This window comes from Podarcis vaucheri, assembly GCF_965113315.1.
Source record: "Podarcis vaucheri genome assembly, chromosome: 7".
NCBI lineage: Eukaryota > Metazoa > Chordata > Lepidosauria > Squamata > Lacertidae > Podarcis > Podarcis vaucheri.
Window position 1 is genome coordinate 9,135,650 of NC_138765.1, and position 21,960 is coordinate 9,157,609.

Below are 21,960 nucleotides of genomic sequence, written 5' to 3' on the forward strand. Positions count from 1 at the left end.
CAAATGCCAGCGTTCATTTTGTTTTTACAAGCCAAGTTTCTAGCCCTTAAGGTTATGGAAATGTCACAAGCCAGAGTGGGAGCCTTACGTCATCAGGGAGGGAGCAGGCTTCCAGTAGCCAACACAATAAAGCAGTTGCTGCGAAGCAACAAGAAGAAAAAGCCACATGTACACAGTTAGCGGAAGTCACATTCAAGGTATGCAAGCACATGCTTCAAGTACCATATTTTTCGCTTTATAGGATGCACTTTTTCCCCTCCAGAAATTAAGGGGAAATGTGTGTGTGTCCTATGAGCGAATGCAGGCTGCGCGGCTAAGCCCAAAGCCAGAACAGGGAGACGGAGCGCTGCGGAGCCTTTGGAGCGCAGCGCAAGTTCCCGCTGCACTCCAAAGGCTTCAGGGACAGCCTTTAGAGTTGTAGAGGCTCCAAAGGCTGTCTCCGAAGCCAGAACAGCGAGACGGAGCGCTGCGGAGCGCTCCGTCTTGCTGTTCTAGCTTGGGGATGGCTGCGCAAAGCCTCCATAGGGTGCCTGCACCCCGCTGCCCTGTGGAGGCTCCAAAGGCTGTCCCTGAAGCCTTTGGAGTGCAGCGGGAACTTGCGCTGCGCTCCAAAGGCTTCTGAGATCTTTGAGGCTGGCGGTGGGGGAAAACAGCGCTTCCCCCCACCGCCAGCCCCACAAGCTCGGGGGGCAACGGGAAGGCGGCGTACCGCCTTTGCACTGCTCCCCGACCTGGTCTTTGAGGCTGGCAGTGGGCTTTGGGTTGCCTTCACTGAAGCCTGGAGAGCGAGAGGGGTCAGTGCGCACCGACCTCTCTCACTCTCCAGGCTTCCAAGGTAGCCGCCTGAAGCCTCCAGAGCGCAGCGGGAACTCCCGCTGCCCTACGAAGGCTTTGGGTGAATGCACCTTGTTTTAGAGGAGGGGAACAAGAAGAAAAATTTTTCCTCTGTTCTCCCCCTACTATGGTCCGGTGCGTCCTATAGAGCGGAAAATACTGTCTTTCAGCATTGGTTCAGTGCCAACAGCATGTGTGCTGAACATAGAAATGGCTTTGTTTATGCCCAGGTGACTTAAATTATGACTTAGATGGGTGCCAGTGATATTGGGCTGCAGCTCTCATCATTCCTGACTGCTCGCTATGCTGGTGGGAGCTGGCGCCTCGTACTTGTTCTGTGTCCCTTCCCTCTCCTTCCTTCGTGAGCGAGAGAAGGGTTGTGAAAACTTCCGGTTCCACATCTGACGAAAACCACAGTTTTCTGCTATGTATGAACTCGGGGAACTGTGATTTAGTGGGAGGAATCAAACCCAAGATATCATCTTACGGTTTGATTACCCTGGTTTGTTTTCACTCGAATTAGCATGAATTTCAGTTCCCCAAGTTTGCACTTGAAAGGGAAACGTTCCTCCTCTCGAGGAGACAGATGGAGAAGAGGTTCGGTTCATTCACTGTCATTGAAGCCATGCTTTAGGTCAGCTGAGGGCTGATGGGAGTTGTAGTCCAAAACAACTAGAGGGCATCAGGATGGCGAAGGTTGGCACAGAGCTTTGCCGCCTCAACCAGTTGGCCTTTAATGGTGTCACAGGATTTACTTAAAAAAATAAAATAAATAGCTCATATATTTATATTCCTCTTAACAATTACAAAGTCTCTAAGCTGCTTACAAAAAACAAATGCGATATAGCAAATATAAAATCTGTACAATTTTTATGTACAGTGGTACCTCTAGTTACCTCTAGTTACAGATAGGTAGCCGTGTTGGTCTGCCAACACGGTTGGTACCTCTAGTTACGAACTTGATCAGTTCCGGGGTGCCGTTTGCACCCCAAAAAGTCTGTAACTAAAGTGCCGCTTCTGCGCACACATGCGGCGCGATAGAGCTTCTGTGCATGTGCAAAGCATGCAGAACGCTTCTGCGCACGCATGCGCGGCGAAACCTGGAAGTGTACACTTCTGGGTATGCCGCGTTTGCAAGCTGAAAAGACGCAACATGAACCCAACTTAACACGAGGTATGACTGTACTGTACAAAATAATTTTTTTCCTTGCAAAATTACAGTGGTACCTCGTGATGCGAATGGGATCTGTTCCGGAGCCCCGTTCGCATCCAGAACCAAGCGTAACTAGTGACAGCACGTCTGCGCACGCATGCGTTGCTTTTCGCCGCTTCTGTTCATGCGCGTGACGTCACTTTGAGCGTCTGCGCATGCACGAGCGGCGAAGCCCAGAAGTAACGTGCTCCGTTACTTCCAGGTTGCCGCGGAGCGCAACTCGAACGTGCTCAACATGAAGCATATTCAACCTGAGGTATGACTGTATCCCTAAACACTTATTTTAAAAAACACTAACATGTTTTATTTTATTTTTTAGAATATTTGTTCTCCCTGCTCCCCTAAATTCTATAGTACCTATCAATTTAGGAATGTTGTGTTTTCTTTTAAAAAATGGAATCTATGAGGCCGGCACCATCATTTGGCATCCTTGACAAGCTGATGAAGTCTCTGGTCCCCACTGATGCTTTCCCTGAGTTTCCTATTGGTATTATTTTATTATTATCTGGCGTCATGAGCAGCAATGCACAGCCTTGGTCTAGCCGCCATTAAACTTCCCTTGGCATAGCTGTGTCTGCCTATCGCCTAGTAAGCCTGACACTTGTCTGCCGGCGAAGCTGGGAGCTCATCAATGGACATTTTGCCTCTTGAGAATGTGAATTTCCGCAAGCCTCTCCCGAGCTCCCCCCCCCCCCCCGCAAACGTTCCCATTGTCGCTGACAGCTCTCTGCCGCCCCCTGCAGGACTACGAAGGCCTGGACCTGGAGATGCTCGCCCCATACATCTCGATGGACGACGATTTCCAGCTCAGCAGCACCGACCACCCGCCCTGGCTGGCCGAGAAACGGGGCGGCGTCCCGGGGCCGGGGACCCGGCCAACCTCGCCGCCCCCGCGGCCTCGCTCCAGAAGCTTCCACGGAGTCTCCCCCCGCCCACCCGAGCAGACCACTCTCCCCCGCTGGGGCAGCGACACCAGCCTGAGCCACCCCCGCCCTGCCCAGCCCCCAGGGAGCCCCCCATGCGGGGCAGAGCAAGTGGTGGAGATGGTGGCGTCCGTCAAGATCCAGGCCGTGCAGGACGGGAGCGGTCAAAATGGCCAGGCGGCCTCCGTGGGTGGGAGGAAGAGGTAAGGCAGGGGTCAGCAAACGTTTTCAGCGGGGGGCCGGTCCACTGTCCCTTAGACCTTGGGGGCCGGACTATATTTTTTTTGGGGGGGTGAACGAATTCCTATGCCCCACAAATAACCCAGAGATGCATTTGAAATAAAAGCGCACATTGTACTCATGTAAAAACACCAGGCAGGCCCCACAAATAAGCCAGATATTCATTTTAAATAAAAGGACACATTCTACTCATGTAAAAACTAAGGGAGCTGGGCATGTTTAGCCTGGAGAAGAGGAGGTTAAGGGGTGATATGATAGCCATGTTCAAATATATAAAAGGATGTCACATAGAGGAGGGAGAAAGGTTGTTTTCTGCTGCTCCAGAGAAGTGGACACGGAGCAATGGATCCAAACTACAAGAAAGAAGATTCCACCTAAACATTAGGAAGAACTTCCTGACAGTAAGAGCTGTTTGACAGTGGAATTTGCGGCCAAGGAGTGTGGTGGAGTCTCCTCCTTTGGAGGTCTTTAAGCAGAGGCTTGACAACCATATGTCAGGAGTGCTCTGATGGTGTTTCCTGCTTGGCAGGGGGTTGGACTCGATGGCCCTTGTGGTCTCTTCCAACTCTATGATTCTATGAAAAACACGCTGATTCCCGGACCATCCGCAGGCCGGATTGAGAAGGCGATTGGGCCACATCTGACCCACGGGCCTTAGTTTGCCTACCCATGAAGTAAGGGGAGGGTTGGCTTTTATATAGCAATTTTTAAATAAAAAGTGATATGCCCTTCCAGGGCGGCTTGAAAGTGAAATGGTAAATTGGGAGCAGAAATAATAAAGCCAACACCCTTACTCCACTCTCAGAACTAGAGTTCACTGTGAAGAGAGGTTGAGCGCTAAAACCACTTTGACAACTTTCCGCATTCGCCCACTTTTTTAAAAAAAACCACACATCTTTTTTATTTTATCTTCATTTATGAAAAGATAGAGGGGGGGAGACAGAAAAAAGGCGAGAATGAAAGAAAAAAGACATGACCATGCGTGAATATACAAATGTGTATATTCGTATCATTCTAATACACAGACAATTGTTGGTAACCTAATATATTCTGCATAAACTCAATCCAAATGGGATTTCCCACATCCTTAGCAAAATACAGCTCCCAGAATTCTTTGGGGGAAAGCCATGCCCGTTTAGGGGTGGTGTCATCGTGCTTTAAATGTAGCCTCAGTTTCTGGCAGTGTTTTAGCATTAATACTTAACTGACCACCTCGTTTTTACATAATTAAAAAATTAAGTAAAAAAGGGGGGGGAGGATGTTGGATTATAGTTTTAAAGTCCTGTTCTTTGTGCCCGCGCTACATCCTATTTTTATCTGTGAGCCACCTTGAGTTCTGCCAGGGAAAAAGGTGGGGTAAAGGTAAAGGGACCCCTGACCATTTAAGTCCAGTCGTGGCCGACTCTGGGGTTGCGGCACTCATGCCGCTTTATTGGCCGAGGGAGCCGGGATACAGCTTCTGGGTCATGTGGCCAGCATGACTAAGCCGCTTCTGGTGAACCAGAGCAGCACACGGAAATGCCGTTTACCTTCCCGTCGGAGTGGTACCTGTTTATCTACTTGCACTTTGAGGTGCTTTCGAACTGCTAGGTTGGCAGGAGCAGGGACCGAGCAACGGGAGCTCACCCCGTCGCGGGGATTCGAACCGCCGACCTTCTGATCGGCAAGTCCTAGGCTCTGTGGTTTAACCCACAGGGCCACCCGCATCCCGTAAACAAAGGTGGGGTATGAATGAATGAATAAATACATAGGTAATTTTGTCTGGGCATCATCTCATATCGTCTTCTTTCTCCCACCTCCTTCTGCTGCTCACCCAACAGGGCCCGGGAGCTGAGCGTGGAGGAAGAGAGAGATGTCTTCCTGGAGTCAGGGCTCCCTAAGCGCACCCGTGGCCTGGAGCCCGATGGCTTCCTGATGCCCTCCCTTAGCCTGGTAGGTGCTGAAATCACCCATCCATAGGAGGGAGGGAGGGAAACCTCTTCCAATCCATTTCCGCCAAAGCTCCCTCCTGCCCAGATCCCCTTGCAAGGAACCTCTTTCGCTTCTGTGGCTGGGTGGCAGGACGTCTGCTAGGCCTGTAGAAGGTCCTCCGTTCAACCCCCGGCCTCTCAAGGTGGGGCCGGGAGAGATCCACTGCCTGAAACCCTGGAAGAGTCACTTTTGACGTTGTCCGTTAGGTGTGTAAAGGTAAAGGGACCCCTGACCATTAGGTCCAGTCGTGACCGACTCTGGGGTTGCGGCGCTCATCTCGCTTTACTGGCCGAGGGAGCCGGCGTACAGCTTCCGGGTCATGTGGCCAGCATGACTAAGCCGCTTCTGGCGAACCAGAGCAGCGCATGGAAACGCCGTTTACCTTCCCGCCGGAGCGGTACCTATTTATCTATTTGGACTGGTGTGCTTTCGAACTGCTAGGTTGGCATGAGCAGGGACCGAGCAACGGGAGCTGACCCTGTCGTGGGGTTTCGAACCGCCGACCTTCTGATCGGCAAGTCCTAGGCTCTGTGGTTTAACCCACAGTGCCACCTGTGTCCTCTCCATTAGATGTTATGCCAGGGTTAAATCCTCTGTTGGCTGTGGTTCTCTGGTCCCAGCAGTGAACAGCAGCGCGCAATCAGACCCTCGTTTATCAGCTGCATAGGATCCCCTGTTAAGTAGAAGGGGTTGGGAACATGCTCTTCCTTTGTGCATACAATTCTGAGACACACTCTTCTCAAAATCAGGGGTGCATCAGCTGAAGCAGAGGATTTTTACACCACTGTTTCAGCAAGGGGATCCATGGACCCCTCTGCGAAAGTTGGGGGAGGAACCGTTCCCTTCCAAGGTGCTTTGAAGACCCAGTTCTGGGATTTCAAAGCACTTTTTACACGATGCCACGGTAACACCATGTGGTCAGCAGGTGGACCGGCCACCTGCCTGCCAACCCAGATGGACCAGTGGCCTGGCTTGACCCAAGCTTCCTGTGCCCCCCCTCCCCCAGGGTTTCCTGCTGAGTGTGGAAGAATGTTTGGATGCCAGGTCCGAGCGGGGTTTTGGGGGCACCGTGTCCCTGGGCAAGAAGCTTCTGTCGCTGGAGGAGCCGATGGGTGAGTATTGTGCAGTTCTGATGGGGTGAAGCAATAAAATATTTGAGGGGGGGGCCGGGCTCTCCCAAAGTTGACAGGCACTGCCATTCAAATGATGGGCGCACGCCATGTCCTGCAGTCGATTACGTGGGTGGCGCTTACTTGGGCGCCCCAATATGTACGTCCCACAGAGGAACTTACGGTCTTCAAACAAAAACATCCTGAAGGTCCCAGGCCACAGAGAGGTTAGGCTGGCCTCAACCAGAGTCAGGGCTTTTTCGGCCGTGGCCCCGATCTGGTGGAACGCACTTTCATAAGAGACTAGGGCCCTGCGGGACTTGACATCTTTCCACAGGGCCTGCAAGACAGAGCTTTTCCACCAGGCCTTTGGTCAGGGCGCAGCCTGACTCCCTCCTTTGGCAAACTTCACAGAACTTTAGCCTAATGGTTGCCATCAATTTGAGTTGAATTAATTTTATAATGAAATGATTTTAGAATGTTGTACTATTTTATTGTTGTTAGCCACCCTGAGCCCGGCTTTGGCTGGGGAGGGCGGGATATAAATAAAAATTATTATTATTATTTCATTCAAGTCTGCACCCCAATACAGGGGTGCCTCACAAGACGAAATTAATCCGTTCCGCGAGTCTCTTCGTCTAGCGGTTTTTTCGTCTTGCGAAGCAACCCGATTAGCGGATTAGTGGTTTAGCGGCTATTAAAGGCTTAGTGGCTTAGGGGCTAAAAGGCGCTTAGCGGCTTAGAAAAAGGGGGGGAGTGAAAAAAATCGCAAGACTCGCAAGACTTTTTCATTTTGCGAAGCAAGGCCATAGGGAAATTCGTCTTGCGAAGCACATCGAAAAACGGAAAACCCTTTCGTCTAGCGGGTTTTTCATCTTGCGAGGCATTCGTCTTGCGGGGCACCACTGTATCTTCCGAAGACCACATCTTTTTAAAAACAACGGGTTGTATCATCACTAGGGTTTCCGCTTGCACATCGCGACTTTCTCTCTTCTCCTCCCCCCTCATGCCCCCCTAAATCTGTTCTTGGGGTTCCTCCAACCCTCCAGAGCAGATTTGGAAAGGGGGGGGGAGTTTGGTGAGCGGATACCCTTGCGCTGAGGGGGGCGCGCGTGGGCCGGGTGCCTCCCAAGTGGACAAAAATCGCCCTCCTCTCTCCTGACTCCTGGCCTTTTCTCTCTCCCTGCCTGGGTCTCCCTCTTTTCTCTCCAGGCCTCCTGGGGGACATGTTGCCATTTGTGGTGGACGGACCGGCCCTCTCTCAGCTGGCCCTGTTTGACGGCGAGGACGAAGCCTCTGTGCAGAGTGGGCAGCATTTCCAGCTGGGGGAGGAGCTGCTGGTGGAACTGGACCAGGCCACCTGAGGTGGTGGCCCCCCTGCCGCCGCCGCCGCAAAACCTTCACGCCACACTCCTTCTCCGCAGATGGGACGAAAACAGAACCAAACCCCACCCGAAATCACCCATGAGAGGCAAAGGAGGGGAGGGGGCCCCTCTTTCCCTCCCCTCCTCCTCTTCCAACCGCCCCCCCACCCCACCCAAACGCCCTTCTCTCTCTCTCTCTCTTTGCCTCCCCCACCCCCAAATCTCCGCCGGCGTCCTTTGAATTCTTCCTACCTCAGTCCTGTCCTCATCGGGCAGCCTCTCCCCTCCGGAGACGGCGAGGGAGGAAGGCTTAGCCGAATTTAGGAGCCTGCGTTCATAGGGACTGTCTCTCCCCCCCCCCCCCGCTACAAACCAGCTCCCCCTCCCCAAATATTGGTGCTTATGTATCCTCTTTTCCTGAGATGGGAAGCGGAAGTGGGGTGGAAGGAAAGGAGTTGGGGGGCCCATATTAAGCCTTCACGCGGGAAGACTTCCGTTCTGTCAAATCCCCAAAATTGAGAGGAGAGTCGGGGCGAAGGGATGGTCAGGGGTTGGAGACGGGGGGTGTCGCTCTCCCCTGAGAAATGCGGGAGGCAGGGCGACGCCTGAATGTGAAGGAAGCCGCCCCTCCGCTGTGACCCTCCTGCTGGCTTCCAACACCAGTTCACCCATTCCAGAAGGAACTGGGACCACCCAAACACGAGGCAAACTTTAGGGTTGGGCGGCACTGGGCTTGGCTCTTGCACCGCCAAGACTTAGGGAGGGAGCAGCTGAATCGCTGCTCTTGCCTCTCCGACGAGCACTTCTGGGGAAGAAAGTTTTGGGTGTTATTCAAGCGCCCCCGGCCCCTTTGTTCCCAGTCGTCCGGACTGATTTTTCCCCCCGGAAGTGGCCCAAAACTTAAAAGAGATGGAAATGGATTTCTCCCAGAGGAGAGGAAGGTAACCATGGTGCTCTGGCCGAATTTTTAGACCCGCTCTTAACGGTCTGTTTACGCTTATAAAAAGAGGCCGAAATGTTTCTGGTGGTCAAGCGACCACAAGTTTTAAAAGGTCTAAAAACTTGAACGTATTGTACAGGGAGCAGAGAAATATTTTCTTCTTAAAAACAAACAAAAAACCTTTTTTTTTCCTTCAAAAAAGAGATGGGATTCTATATCTTGCTCCTGCCTCACCAGATATATTTCTAATTTTTAAGAAGTCCTTCCTCCACCCCCCCTCCGCACTTTGTCACTTCTTAGGGGTTGTTGGGTTGCTTTTTTGGGTGGGGGGGGGGGAGTTTCTTGAATCCTAAAAATGGGTGAGATATGTGCAGGCCACTCCCCTCCCCATCCTCCACCCCACTCTCACAAACCTTGGCACCGAAAAAGGTAGGTTTTTAACCTCACAATAGCCACAGGTAGCTGGGCAGTGGATGGTGATTTCGAAATTCTAAAAGGAAAGTTTAAGGAGCCTAGATGTTGCTTTCACAATCTTGAAACTTTTAAAGACAATCTTTAGACAAGTTCCTCAATTTGAAATGGGGTGGGGAGGCTGACCTATTTTTAAAAAAATTAGGATTGGGAACTCGCCACAAAGATCACATTGGTTCTTAAACAAAGTAAATTTGAACTGCAATCAGCCTAAATATAGGTTGCCAGGAAATGGCATTTTTGCCAATAAGTTCTACTTAAAACAGGGCGGGAAAAGGACATTTGAAAGAGGAAACCTCCCTCTTTCTCTTGTTTTTTTTTTGCCCCCTGATCCTGAACGCGTTTACACGTTGAGACTTAACTTCTGAGTAGCTGTGTACAGGATTGAGATTCCACCCTTCACTCTTGCTTTTTTTAAAAAAACAGCCTGATCTTGCACGTTTACTCAGAAGTAAGCCCCCATGGTGCTCACTGGGTTTACTTTGCTTCTGGGTTAGCATGCCTAGGATTGCAGCTTAGTTGCATCATGCGCTGTCAGCATGGAAAGGTCGGTCATTCTTGGCTGCTGCGAAAAATAAAATAAGGCAGAAGTTTTGCGGTAAGACTCGCAAAACCCCGTGACTTGAAGCGACGCAAACGCTCGCATTCGCCACCAATTTTCCCTGTTTTCGCGCTTAAAAATGAGCTACTTTTCCATTCTGCCCAAAGAGGAAGAGTTCTCCGTAACTCGAAACCTTGCATAATTCCTGCACTAGCAAACGTCGCCTAAGATTGAATTGCCTTACCTCTTTTATACCCTTTTGGTATAAAAGGCCAACGTAGTGTTAGCTGGCGCTCATAGTAGGGTTGCTAAACATTTTAGGAGGGATGGGGCTTCCTCTGCCTCTTTAATTATTACCCAGAAAAGAGAATATTGGCAGGTGCAGCTTCCTTAACCCTTGACCGGTCGGGGAAGCCTCACTAGCTGTGATTCCCCCCATCGACACCATTCTTAAAATCACAGGAACCCTTTTCCCACAGGAATGCTGGCGGCCGCCTAGTTGAAAGCCCGTGTGGTGGGAAAATTTTCCCAGTAGTCTCCAATTTAAAAACAAAAACCTCTCTTCCTTCTTTCTTTCTTTTTTCTTTTAAAAAAACCCCTGGCAATTCAGTTGCTTAGCCCTTGACGCCGTTACTTTAACCACAACTTTTAGGAGTTTTGTGTCTGTTTTTTTTTATTTTAATTGGGTTTTAGACCCGGTCCCAAGCCAAGCTTAATCACTGCAGCTCACTTCCCCGTCCCTGCAGTCCAGAGCCCTCGGATGTGAAAACAGGAGCGTAGGAGACCGTGCAAGTCAGTGTTTTGCACGGCCGTCTGTGTCTGTACGTGTGTGTTTGTGTATGCCAGCCTGGCTCACAGCCTGACTCAGCTGAGGGCGTAGCAGTTTTCCAGGGAGAGAGCCGCTCTCTCGACACCCCCACCCCCCAAAAAAGCTTTCCCTTCTCTTTCTGCTGCATGCCTCATTCCTTCAAGATCCCAGAGCAAATCCTGGGAGCCCACTCAGAGGTAGGAGTGGGCTGGAGGTCCTACAGAAGGGGTCAGCAACCTAAGGTCCGTGGGGCACAAGCAGGCCACAAGCATCATTCAACTGGCCCACGAACCAAGCCGCCTGCTCGGCGAGTCCCCGCGCGCTGCGCTAAACTGGCGCACCGCAGAGACTTGCTTTCACAGTGCCGCAAATCACGTCTGCACATGCACAGACGCCGGAAATCGCGTCTGTGCAGATGCTGAAAATTGCGGGCGCGATCCAGCCCATGGAGGGATCTCCGCTGGAGTAAACCGGCCCAGGCAAGGTAAACCTTGCCGACCCCTGCCCTACAGAGAGGGAAAGGAGATTTGGGACATAGCGGTTCCCCTGGGGTCAGCCTCTGCATGCAGATCTTTCACTGACCCACCCCAGGAAGAGGCGGAGGGGTAGGGGTTAATTCAGAAAGTTTGATTTAGACAGAGAAACTGGCAAGTATTTGGCAGGGGCCCCTGCTTCCACCCCACTGGGTTGCAAGAACGCCTGCGATGCCAGGATCGGGACCCTTGTCGCCGAGGCGGGTGGGGAGTCAAAAGAGTGCTCTCTCTCTCTTTCTCTCTCTCTTTCTTTTCTTGACGAGCCGCATTGAGAATTGCAGTCTGAGAGGGACGAATAGCTGCCCTTGAAACCACTTTTGCCTCGTCCGCCATTCACCTGTGCCTTCTCGTTACACCAGCACCAAAAAAAAAGAGCGAGCGTTCGATAACGTAGATAAACACACACATCATAGGGGGTGGGGAGAGGGAAGAAACGAAACACGCAACCCTCTCCGATATCTTCCGCGTTGGTGAGGGCAACCGTGAGTGGCACGGGGAGAATGGGGGGTGGGGGAAACGGGCTGCCGTTTCCCCCGGGTCTGCCCCCCACCCCTGCCCCCCGAGCAAGGGGAAAGAGGCGGTTGGGGAGAAAACCGCCCCCTACACAACTGCCTCCCTGTTCCCAAATGCCCCTTCCTCTCCCTGCGTACAAACCTCACGCCAACTTCCAAGCAGGGACATTGGCGTGGCAGTGGCAGGAGTGGGGATCTGGGTAGGAGATGCAAACGTAAGGCACCGAGATCTAACAACGCAGACTGTTCAATTTCATTGCGAGCAAAACGCGCACACAGAGACACACACGCACACGTATATACATAGATATCGCATACACACACACGTGTAGAGAGACACAAAACGCACCGATACCTGCACACAAGCATGCGCAATCTCACAACGACGGGCCGCGTTCGGCCCAGGCAGCTCTTTTCTCCGAAAGCCGCAGTTGACCACACGCACAGAACAATAGAATTCCCAAGCCGGGTGAAGAACACAGGATGTTGCGTCTATCTTTTCTCCTTTTAATTATTGCGATGGTTCTAATTGTTGTTCTTCTGATTCCTGACCCGTCGTCATTTCCCCCTCCCTCCCTTAACCTGTTTTCATTGTGTTCCTTTTTTCCAAGAGACTTTGGTGAAACGACTATGGCACCACCCTTTTTATTATGATTAATGTCGTCGTTCTGGTAGGGTTGTAGCTGTTTTTTTTTTTAATTTCCTCGTCCGCCCCCAAAGCCTGGCGCTGCGCCCTCTGCCCCCTCCTTTGAATTTTAACAAGTCCTGCTACTTTTGTAGAGGGAAGGGGGGGGAAAGAAAGGAGGGCAAGAGGGGTTGTGTCTCTTTCGTTCCTGTGACCAGCACTCGTTCCACAAAACCTCAATCCCCAATCCGCTGTCGTTTTCCTACAGGGCGGCTTCTCTCGCCCGCTCAGTGGCATTCCTGGCGCGGCAGACCCGGGCCACCCCCTTCTTCCCCCGGGGACGTGCCATGCGGACCACGCATGAGGTGCTAAACTATACACGCAAAAGCTGTGACGTCCCGTCCCCGGCGGCGGTTCTTCGAAGGCCACACTGTGGCCATGGTGCTCTCTCTTCACGCCTCCCTTCCACCTGCGATGGCTGCAAGCCCGGCTCCTCCGCCCTCACTCAGCTCTCTGACCTCGTATTGGCAACGGGTAGCCATACCCAATTGCCGTGGTGCTAGGCTCACTTCCTTGTCCCTCCGTCTGTGACTCACGCACGCACACTCAAGGGGGTTTCGCCAGGCAGCTGCCAGCCAAAGAGCCGGCGAGGCTTTAAAACCCGTGCAGAAGGCAGAATTTCGGCAGGTCGCCAGGGACGTGCCTGCAGGTTGCAGCATGGGGGAACTGCATGCAGGAGGAAGCTGCCAGCCAGTGTTGGTAACGCTAGGGCAGCTTCGTATGATGCCCTGTAACTCAGCTGCGATTGCAGGGCCGGGACAGGACGAGGCGTCTCGTGCTCGAATTCTGCCTTCTGTGTAACTCAACGCCACGAGCGCCTTTTCAGGGTCCAGCCCTGGCCATCCCTCGGCCAGGAAGTGTGTGCTCTCGCCGAACCGTCCATCGCTGCCGCCGTGCAGCCCGATGAAGGCGACCCCGTACCCAAAGACCGCCACGCCCTGTCTCCAGCGGCAGCTGCAGAACCGCTGGAGAGGCCCCGGTGCTCCACCCCTCCGCTTCGCGGAAGGGGCGGCTGGGCCGCTCAGAAGCTGTGGCCCCCTTCCCTCCCTCCCTGTAACTGTTGCGCTGGTTTCCGGGTCGCACAGCGGCGCCCTCCCCGTGGCCAGTCGTGGCGTGCGTGGGCCCAGCCATCTTGCCGGGAAACCCTCGAAGGAGAACCCGCCGCGTTTTACCGCAAAATGCACACTTCTGCAAGAGACACAACCGCCTCTCCTCCCCACGCCTACACACGCACATTGCTCCCTGCCCCAGCGTTTGTCATGGCCGGCCAGCACAGAATGGAAAATTCAGTGGCGTTCAAACTGTCTCCTGAGGAACCGCCTTCTGAAAGGCCCCTCAAGAGAGACCTAATAAGAGGACAAGCCGTCCTGAAAGGAAATCAGCCTTCCAGTACTGACCGCACCCTTGCACCCAGGAGCGCATAGCGCGCCTCTTCTAAGGCACACTTGGTTCAGCTTCGGCGATAACGAGGCCCACGAGTTCTGATCGGGGCCGTGCGTGGCGTTGATCGCGTGCCTTGGGACGTAGAACCAGAATCATGGGCAACGTGGAGAGGATTCCCTGAAGGAAGAGAGCTTTCGGGTGGTGGTGAGGGGAATCGCAGAACTGAAATCTTTGATAAGGTCAGGGCCTTGCAGACTTGAAAACTGAGGCCTACGGTGCTTAAAACTCCTTTACCTGGGATTGAATCCGTTGTTAACCATACTCGGGCCTGTCCATTTAGTAGAACTTAAGCCGGCTACAAAACACATCCTCCAGGGTTGAGAATGCCAGCAAGCTTTGACTTTACGCCAAAACCGAGGAGGCTTTTCCTGGGGCCGGAGAACTGAGTGGTGCCACTCCCAATGAGTCTCTGCTGCTCTTGGGCGGGAAGCGGTCAGTCTGGCATTTTTCGACGCACGGTGATAACCCAGAAGGAACCCGCCGCTGACTGGCGGGTCAGTCTGCGTGGGCCATGAAATCGGTACTCAAGCCTATTCCCGGAAGTGCTGGCCGGCTATGACAAAGGGGTGTAGGAAGAGCTCCTTCAGAGGGGAGCACATCGTAGCAGGCTTCAGCGTCTGAAAAGGCTTGGGGGATTTGTTTATATATAATTTTTTTTTTAAGAAAAGAAGAAATCTATATATTGTTGCCTCTACCCTTGTATGTGGTTAATTTTTCCCCTCTCTGTGGCGGGATCAGATTTGCCCCCTGCCTCGTCTGTATCTATCGCTGTTGTGAAACATAAAATACGTCTGGTAACATACAGGACAGTCTCTCTGTGTCTTTTTTCCTCCCACACACAAAAAAAAGTTTACCGAATGATAAGGGACGAGTGCCGGTTGAGCAAGCAGCTTCAAGGGGGAGGGGGGCAGGTTGAGAGTGAGGGGTCTGGGTCATGACCCATTAAAGAATCGGCCCATAAAACCCCAAAACTTCGCAACCAGCCACACGGGAAAATTTGGATTAGCATTTTTTGGGATGTCATTTTGGACGTGCGCTAAACACCTCATATTTACACTTCAGACACTTCTTTCATAACTATGGTGACCCCTTTAAATTATTTCCAGAGGGGGTCTCTATTTCGGGGGGGGGGACACAACAGCCAAGAATGTGGCTGTACTTTAAAAGACTTCTTTGTTATGGTACCAGCTTTTGTAGACTACAGTACATCAGTGTTATCCTGGCCTGCTGGCATACACATTTTTTTTTGGCAGGTGTGGATTGGGAATGGCGAGGGAGTGAAATGAAATGCAGAAAGTACATTTAGATAGTGATCACTCGCAGAATCTTTGATAACACAGCCATCTTAGCATTGGCAAGCCAATTAAGCCATGGGAGTGTGATAAGAATCCGTTATCCTGGTTCAATCTGCAATTGATAGCGTTTGCCCTTAGTTTCCATGAATTACAATTGAGCAGTTCACATTCGTGATTTCAAGTTGTTGCCGGCTAAGGACGCTCTGTCTCGTGGCTAAATTCAGCATTTCTGAACAGGTACATGTGCTGTGAAAACCAACCATCAGAGTGTCAGTCTTGCAGTTTTTAATAGCTTGGAAGAAGACCCATCGTAAGTAGTATATGATATGAATCATAAAACAACAACAACAATCTTTATTACGGTTCAGAGACCCAACAAATCGTTACAAAGCAATACACAATTCACACAGCCTACCTCCAGGTTAAACAAGCATTTTGTTCAGAATATAGGGATCATTGGTTCTTGCAACCACTGATAAAAACTTTGCCACTGCTAATGTTCTAGCATTTGTCCGGTCTTCCAATAGGAACCTGACATAGTGAGCCTCTGATTTTCCCGAGAAAGGTACCAGCAAGGGTAGTATCAGTTCAGCCCTGGCTTGCTCATATTCGCACAGTGCTGCAAAATATGTTTTATGGAATCAATGTCTTGAGCACACGAGCAAAGTCTGTCCTGGTAGGGAACTCCTCTCAACCTGCCATCCAACACTGCAGAAGGAAAAACGTTTAGTCTGGCTTTGGTGAAAAGCCTTCGATAGTTTGGTACTGCCAGGTTTTTAATGTAAGATGTTAACTGAAAGACATGCCCATATTGTACTCCTACCGCCAGCGGACTACAGACTGTGTGTGATCAAGATCGCAAGTCACTGTGTGCATTGAATCATAAAAAGTGAAAGAAGAATAAAATCGTTTTAACTTTTTCAACATTTTAACAGCGTAAAACTAAATAATTCATTTGCTTGCTTTTTCTCAAATTCTGCACTAATAGCAAGCAAGATACAAGTTGATTGTTTAGTACTGCATAAAATCTGTTGCAAGTACCTTAGAGATCGTTTGATCGAAAGGCCGGTTCGTAGAGATGGAAGTCCACCAACCTTTGGGCACATTTTGAGAGTTTGGGGTGCCAGTCACAAAATTGCTGCAATGGGGATGAGGCATAACACACTGTGGCTGCTGGTTGCGTATGTGGGCATAACACAAAATTAAGAGAGAACCATCCCTGGCGACCTTACGCTTACTGCGAGAAGTCAACTGTGCCCTCCTGATCCCCACTGTGTGGAACCTGGGATCACACAATACAGTGGTACCTCGGGTTAAGTACTTAATTCATTACGGAGGTCCGTTCTTAACCTGAAACTGTTCTTAACCTGAGGTACCACTTTAGTTAATGGGGCCTCCTGCTGCTGTCGCGCCGCCGGAGCCCAATTTCTGTTCTTATCCTAAAGCAAAGTTCTTAACCTGAAGCACTATTTCTGGGTTAGCAGAGTCTGTAACCTGAAGCGTATGTAACCTGAAGCGTATGTAATCTGAGGTACCACTGTATTGGTTTTATTTGCACACATTAAAGGTGTTGCTGTCTAGTAGCAACAGGAAACATTCCTGTGCACAGATAGAGTACCAAAAAGGAACACAAGCGAACAACAATGAACCTGCAGAAGCAACGCTGACACCAAACCCTCCATATAGTAAGTAAAATAGAAACATTGTCAACCGACAATACCTCCAGCCATCTTTTCCCCCCTCCACCTCTTTCCCCCTTTTCTTCCCAATGTCTTAACAAATGAAACTGATTTGTAAAAATGTTACATGGGAAAAAGAAATACGAGAGAGACATTGCAAACATTTTTGTAAATCAAGAAAATCTTTAATAATAAAAAAAGAAAGAGTACCAAAAATATGCTTGCCAATTAAACTTAAAAGCTGCCGGCACATTTTGCTCCATAACTTTCTAGGAGGACTGGATACTTGCATACATACAGTGGTACCTCTGGATGCGAACAGGATCCGTTCCGGAGCCCCGTTCGCATCCTGAAGTGAACGCAACCCACGTCTGCGCGGGTCGCGATTCGCCGCCTCCGTACATGCGCGTGACGTCATTTTGAGCGTCTGCACATGCGCGAGTGGCAAAACCCGGAAGTAGCGTGCTCTGTTACTTCCTGGTCACCACGGAGCGCAACCCAAAAAGGCTTAAGTTGAAGCGACTTCAACCCGAGGTTTGACTGTACTGTACAGTCATACCTCAGGTTACAAACACTTTGGGTTGTGCGATTTTGGGTTGCGCACCACGCCGAACCCGGAAGTACCAGAACGGGTTATTTCCGGGTTTCGTGCATGTGCAGAAGCGCTAAATCGCGCTTTGCGCATGTGCAGAAGCACCGAATCGCAACCCGCACCTGCGCAGACACTGCGCTGCGGGTTGTGAACGTGCTTCCCCCACGGATCACGTTCACAACCCAAGCGTCCACTGTACATATAGGGGTGTGTGTGGATAGATAGACAGACAGGCAGATAGCTTTTACTTGGGCACCAGTGAAAGCCTTTTACAGGAGCAAGTTTGCCAACCTCTGATTTTACCGTATTTTTCGCTCTACAAGACGAACCAGACCACAAGACGCACCTAGTTTTTGGAGGAGGAAAACAAGAAAAAAAATATTCTGAATCTCAGAAGCCAGAACAGCAAGAGGGATCGCTGCGCAGTGAAAGCAGCAATCCCTCTTGCTGTTTTGGCTTCTGGGATAGCTGCGCAGCCTGCATTCGCTCCATAAGACACACACACATTTCCCCTTACTTTTTAGGAGGGAAAAAGTGAGTCTTATAGAGCAAAAAATACGGTAATTCACAAAATAGATATAGTTAAAAACAGGGCGGGGGGAGGATTTGTGGTTAAACATATGGCATTCTCACAGTCTATCCCATATTCCACCAGTTTTCAAAACATAGCACATGCTAGGAGGAGGATGCATAATTTTCCAAGTATGACGTTACCATAAACACATGCAGAAGCCGTCGCCAGCCCTTTGAGGCGGGGCTGGCGTGCGGGACTCTGTGGAAGTCTGCTTTGACATTCTGTGGCTGCACGGCTCGTGTCTGGCTCAGATCTAAATCCTGCTCTGGGAAGGCAGCGCAAGGGAAATGAGTCACTGGGTCATTGGAGACAGAGCCAGAGCAACTGCCATTGAATGCAGTGGGGGTTGGGGGGGTTGATCCTGCCCTTGAGAGTGTCTGGCTGCAGCATACAACCCAGCCAGTACTCTTTTGAAACAAGTATATATAAAAGGATGTCACATAGAGGAGGGAGAAAGGTTGTTTTCTGCTGCTCCGGAGAAGCGGACACGGAGCAATGGATCCAAACTACAAGAAAGAAGATTCCACCTAAACATTAGGAAGAACTTCCTGACAGTAAGAGCTGTTCGACAGTGGAATTTGCTGCCAAGGAGTGTGGTGGAGTCTCCTCCTTTGGAGGTCTTTAAGCAGAGGCTTGACAACCATATGTCAGGAGTGCTCTGATGGTGTTTCCTGCTTGGCAGGGGGTTGGACTCGATGGCCCTTGTGGTCTCTTCCAACTCTATGATTCTATGATATGTGTAAATAAACCATATGACCACTGGGAGGAACACAGAAAGCAGTTAGACCATGATACACCTACATCAGCCCAACCAGATCCCTTTATCTGCCCCAACTGCAACAAAACATGTCTCTCCTGCATTGCTTTTTGTAGCTAGAGCAGGTGCTGTAACTCTCCAGTGGTTTGACTTCACCCCTCCTCCAATGCACACTGTTTCATTGACTCCCATCCCAGCAGATGGATGCCAACCTAAACCATATATAATAAAGACACCACAATCTCCGCTTTGCCTCATTTCCAAAGGAAACATGAACCCCAGGTAAGCACCTAGACCCATGAAATCTCGCACCGCTTGGAGAGTGGGATGGCATGTAACAATACATATAAAAAACAGACTGCTTCCACAGGTTCCCTGTTGTTGTTGTTGTTTAGTCATATCCAACTTTTCGTGACCCCCTGGACCAGAGCACGCCAGGCACTCCTGTCTTCCACTGCCTCCCGCAGTTTGGTCAAACTGCTGTTATGCTGAGCCAAAAGGCTTTCCTTTGCCCTGCATCTCAAAAAATGACCTTTTTGGCCATGCCCATTTTTTTTTACGCTTTAACAAGGGACCCCTGACCATTAGATCCAGTCACGGACAACTCTGGGGTTGTGGTGCTCATCTCGCTTTATTGGCCGAGGGAGCCGGCGTACAGCTTCCAGGTCATGTGGCCAACATGACTAAGCCGCTTCTGGTGAACTGGAGCAGCGCACGGAAACACCATTTACCTTCCCGCCAGAGCGGTACCTATTTACCTACTTGCACTTTGAGGTGCTTTCGAACTGCTAGGTTGGCAGGAGCAGGGACCCAGCAATGGGAGCTCACCCCGTCGCGGGGATTCGAACTGCCGACCTTCTGATCAGCAAGCCCTAGGCTCTGTGGTTTAACCCACAGTGCCACCTGTGTCCCTTTTTTACGCTTTGCCCAGTACAGTGCTTTGAACTGGGCTGGCAGCCAGTGCCGATGACAGAGCACCCACATAACATGGTTCTATCACTCATTCCCAGTGGATTATCTTGCTGCATTTTGGACCAACTGAAGCTTCCAAATCATTTTCAAAGGCAGACTCACATATAACATTCACTGCAGTTAACTGTATTGGCACAGATGGTTCATAACTTACCGTATGTAGTGGTTATGTTCCGGGGATTGTGTGTAAAGCCAAAATTGTGTATAGTCAAAACAACCCCAGAACCACCCCTGCACAGCCATCCATTTATTTCTGAAGCTGGCGCGCTGAGCTAGCCTTCCCCCCCTCCACGCAGGGCAGAGATCTTTTTTAAGGTCTGGGAGGATCCCATGCAGAAATACCTTTTAAGCTCTCTGCCTTGTGTGTGTTTAATTTGTGTGATTGCAGCCGGCAAGCATGTAAAGCTGTGATTACGCAAAGTTGCAAGTTGACCATATGTGCAATTTGCAAGGGAAGGAAAATGGATTTTATATGGTATGGACTAACAGGAATACAGCCAAGCTTTACGTTGTACAAAATGGGAACCAGTCATTCTCTCCCCCCCAAAAAAATAATTTTTACTTATTTTCCAAATTATTACAAATTTAACCAAATTGTTGTTGTTGTTGTTGTTTAGTCATGTCCAACTCTTCATGACACCATGGACCTGAACATGCCTTCCACTGCCTCCCGCAGCCTGGTCAGACTCATGTTGGTAGCTTCGAGAACACTGTCCCACCATCTCGTCCTCTGTCATCCCCTTCTCCTTGTGCCCTCCATCTTCCCCAACATCAGGGTCTTTTCCAGGGAGTCTTCTCTTCTCATGAGGTGGCCAGAGTATTGGAGCCTCAGCTTCAGGATCTGTCCTTCCAGTGAGCACTCAGGGCTGATTTCCTTAAGAATGGATCGGTTTGATCTTGCAGTCCATGGGACTCTCAAGAGTCTCCTCCAGCACCAGAATTCAAAAGCATCAATTCTTCGGCGATTAGCCTTCTTTATGGTCCAGCTCTCACTTCCATACATCACTTACTGGGAAAACTATAGCTTTAGCTATACGGACCTTTGTTGGTAAGGTTATGTCTCTCAAACCAAATTACTTTAATACAATTTCTTAAAATCAGGTTTCCTACTCCTGTTGCAAACATATGTCGATCATTTCCTAATATAGCCGCATGATCTCTAATTGAATGTCCAGTTGATTCTTCACTTGTCTTTAGTCCATTCTTCCAGCTGACCACATTTTCCCCTCCTCCTTACAGCAGAACTGGTCATTCTCTATCCTAGATAAAGCTGCCTACACTATCGTTTGTTAATGGAGCTGGGAATTGTAGTTTCTAGGATTCTTTGGGGGAGGACATGTGTTTCATATATTTGGGGTGTACGCAGCCTTAGGTGGACATTAATACTTGGCAGAACTTAATTAGTTTGCAATTTTCACGTTGAGTCCTCGAGGCTACAAGATCTGCCCTACTTTTATGTATTTTTACAGTTTGGTTTCCCCCCTCGCATGATTTAACAGCTGTGGAGAACTCAGAAAGGTTCCTCTCTGTTTTGCGCCTTTGTCTGCTTTACAACCTTAAGAAGGGGCGGGAAGGAGGGAGACACGGAAACCTGAGCAGGAAATAAATGTATGTGTCACACAGAACATAGTTCAGCAACGGAATGAACTCGTGACGGCCACCAATTTGGATGGTGTTAAAGGAGGACTGGACAAAGCTATGGAGGTGCTGTTCTTACTACATTTTTATCACACTGTGTTGCTTTACTGTTATTATAGTGATATACTTAATATTAATATATATTAATTGTTGTTGTTTAGTTGTTTCCGACTCTTCGTGACCCCCTGGACCAGAGCACGCCAGGCACTCCTGTCTTGCACTGCCTCCCGCAGTTTGGTCAAACTCATGTTCGTAGCTTTGAGAACCCTGTCCCACCATCTCATCCTCTGTCATCCCCTTCTCCTTGTGCCCTCCATCTTTCCCAACATCAGGGTCTTTTCCAGGGAGTCTTCTCTTCTCATGAAGTGGCCAAAGTCTTGGAGCCTCAGCTTCAGGATCTGTCCTTCCAGTGAGCACTCAGGGCTGATTTCCCTAAGAATGGAGAGGTTTGATCTTCTTGCAGTCCATGGGATTCTCAAGAGTCTCCTCCAGCACCAGAATTAAAAAGCATCAATTTTTCGGCGATCAGCCTTTTTTTACGGTCCAGCTCTCACTTCCATACATCACTACTGAGAAAAATATCTATATATTATATAGATGTCTATATAATATATAGATATCGATATCGAATATATTAATTGATATATGCCTAATAAATATTAATATATAGTATTAAAAATGATCTGAATATATTGATATAACAATAAAGCAACACAATACATATTTTGTACGCTGCTCTGGATTCCTTTAGGACGAAGGTTTTCTTCAATAAAAAAAGCGTCCGATTCATGATTTAGATTCCCTCGCATGCATCAGCATCGCTGCGCAGGATCTCCCTCTGTGCACTGATCCTCCCCCTCCGCCGT

At 50.0% G+C, this 21,960-nt stretch overlaps 1 protein-coding gene across 3 annotated transcripts in view; it reads left to right on the forward strand.

Moving 5' to 3' along the window:
- HIF3A (hypoxia inducible factor 3 subunit alpha) overlaps positions 1–14,389 on the forward strand; it is a 64,185-nt gene extending 49,796 nt beyond the window's left edge. For all 3 annotated transcript variants that reach the window (XM_082231058.1, XM_082231059.1, XM_082231057.1), the window contains exons 12-15: positions 2,791–3,173; positions 5,031–5,142; positions 6,188–6,293; positions 7,503–14,389. In XM_082231058.1, the coding sequence (XP_082087184.1) occupies positions 2,791–3,173; positions 5,031–5,142; positions 6,188–6,293; positions 7,503–7,654 (753 nt within the window). In that variant the 3' untranslated portion in view covers positions 7,655–14,389. The remainder of the gene's footprint in view (positions 1–2,790; positions 3,174–5,030; positions 5,143–6,187; positions 6,294–7,502) is intronic.
- The last annotated feature ends 7,571 nt before the right edge of the window (positions 14,390–21,960 follow it).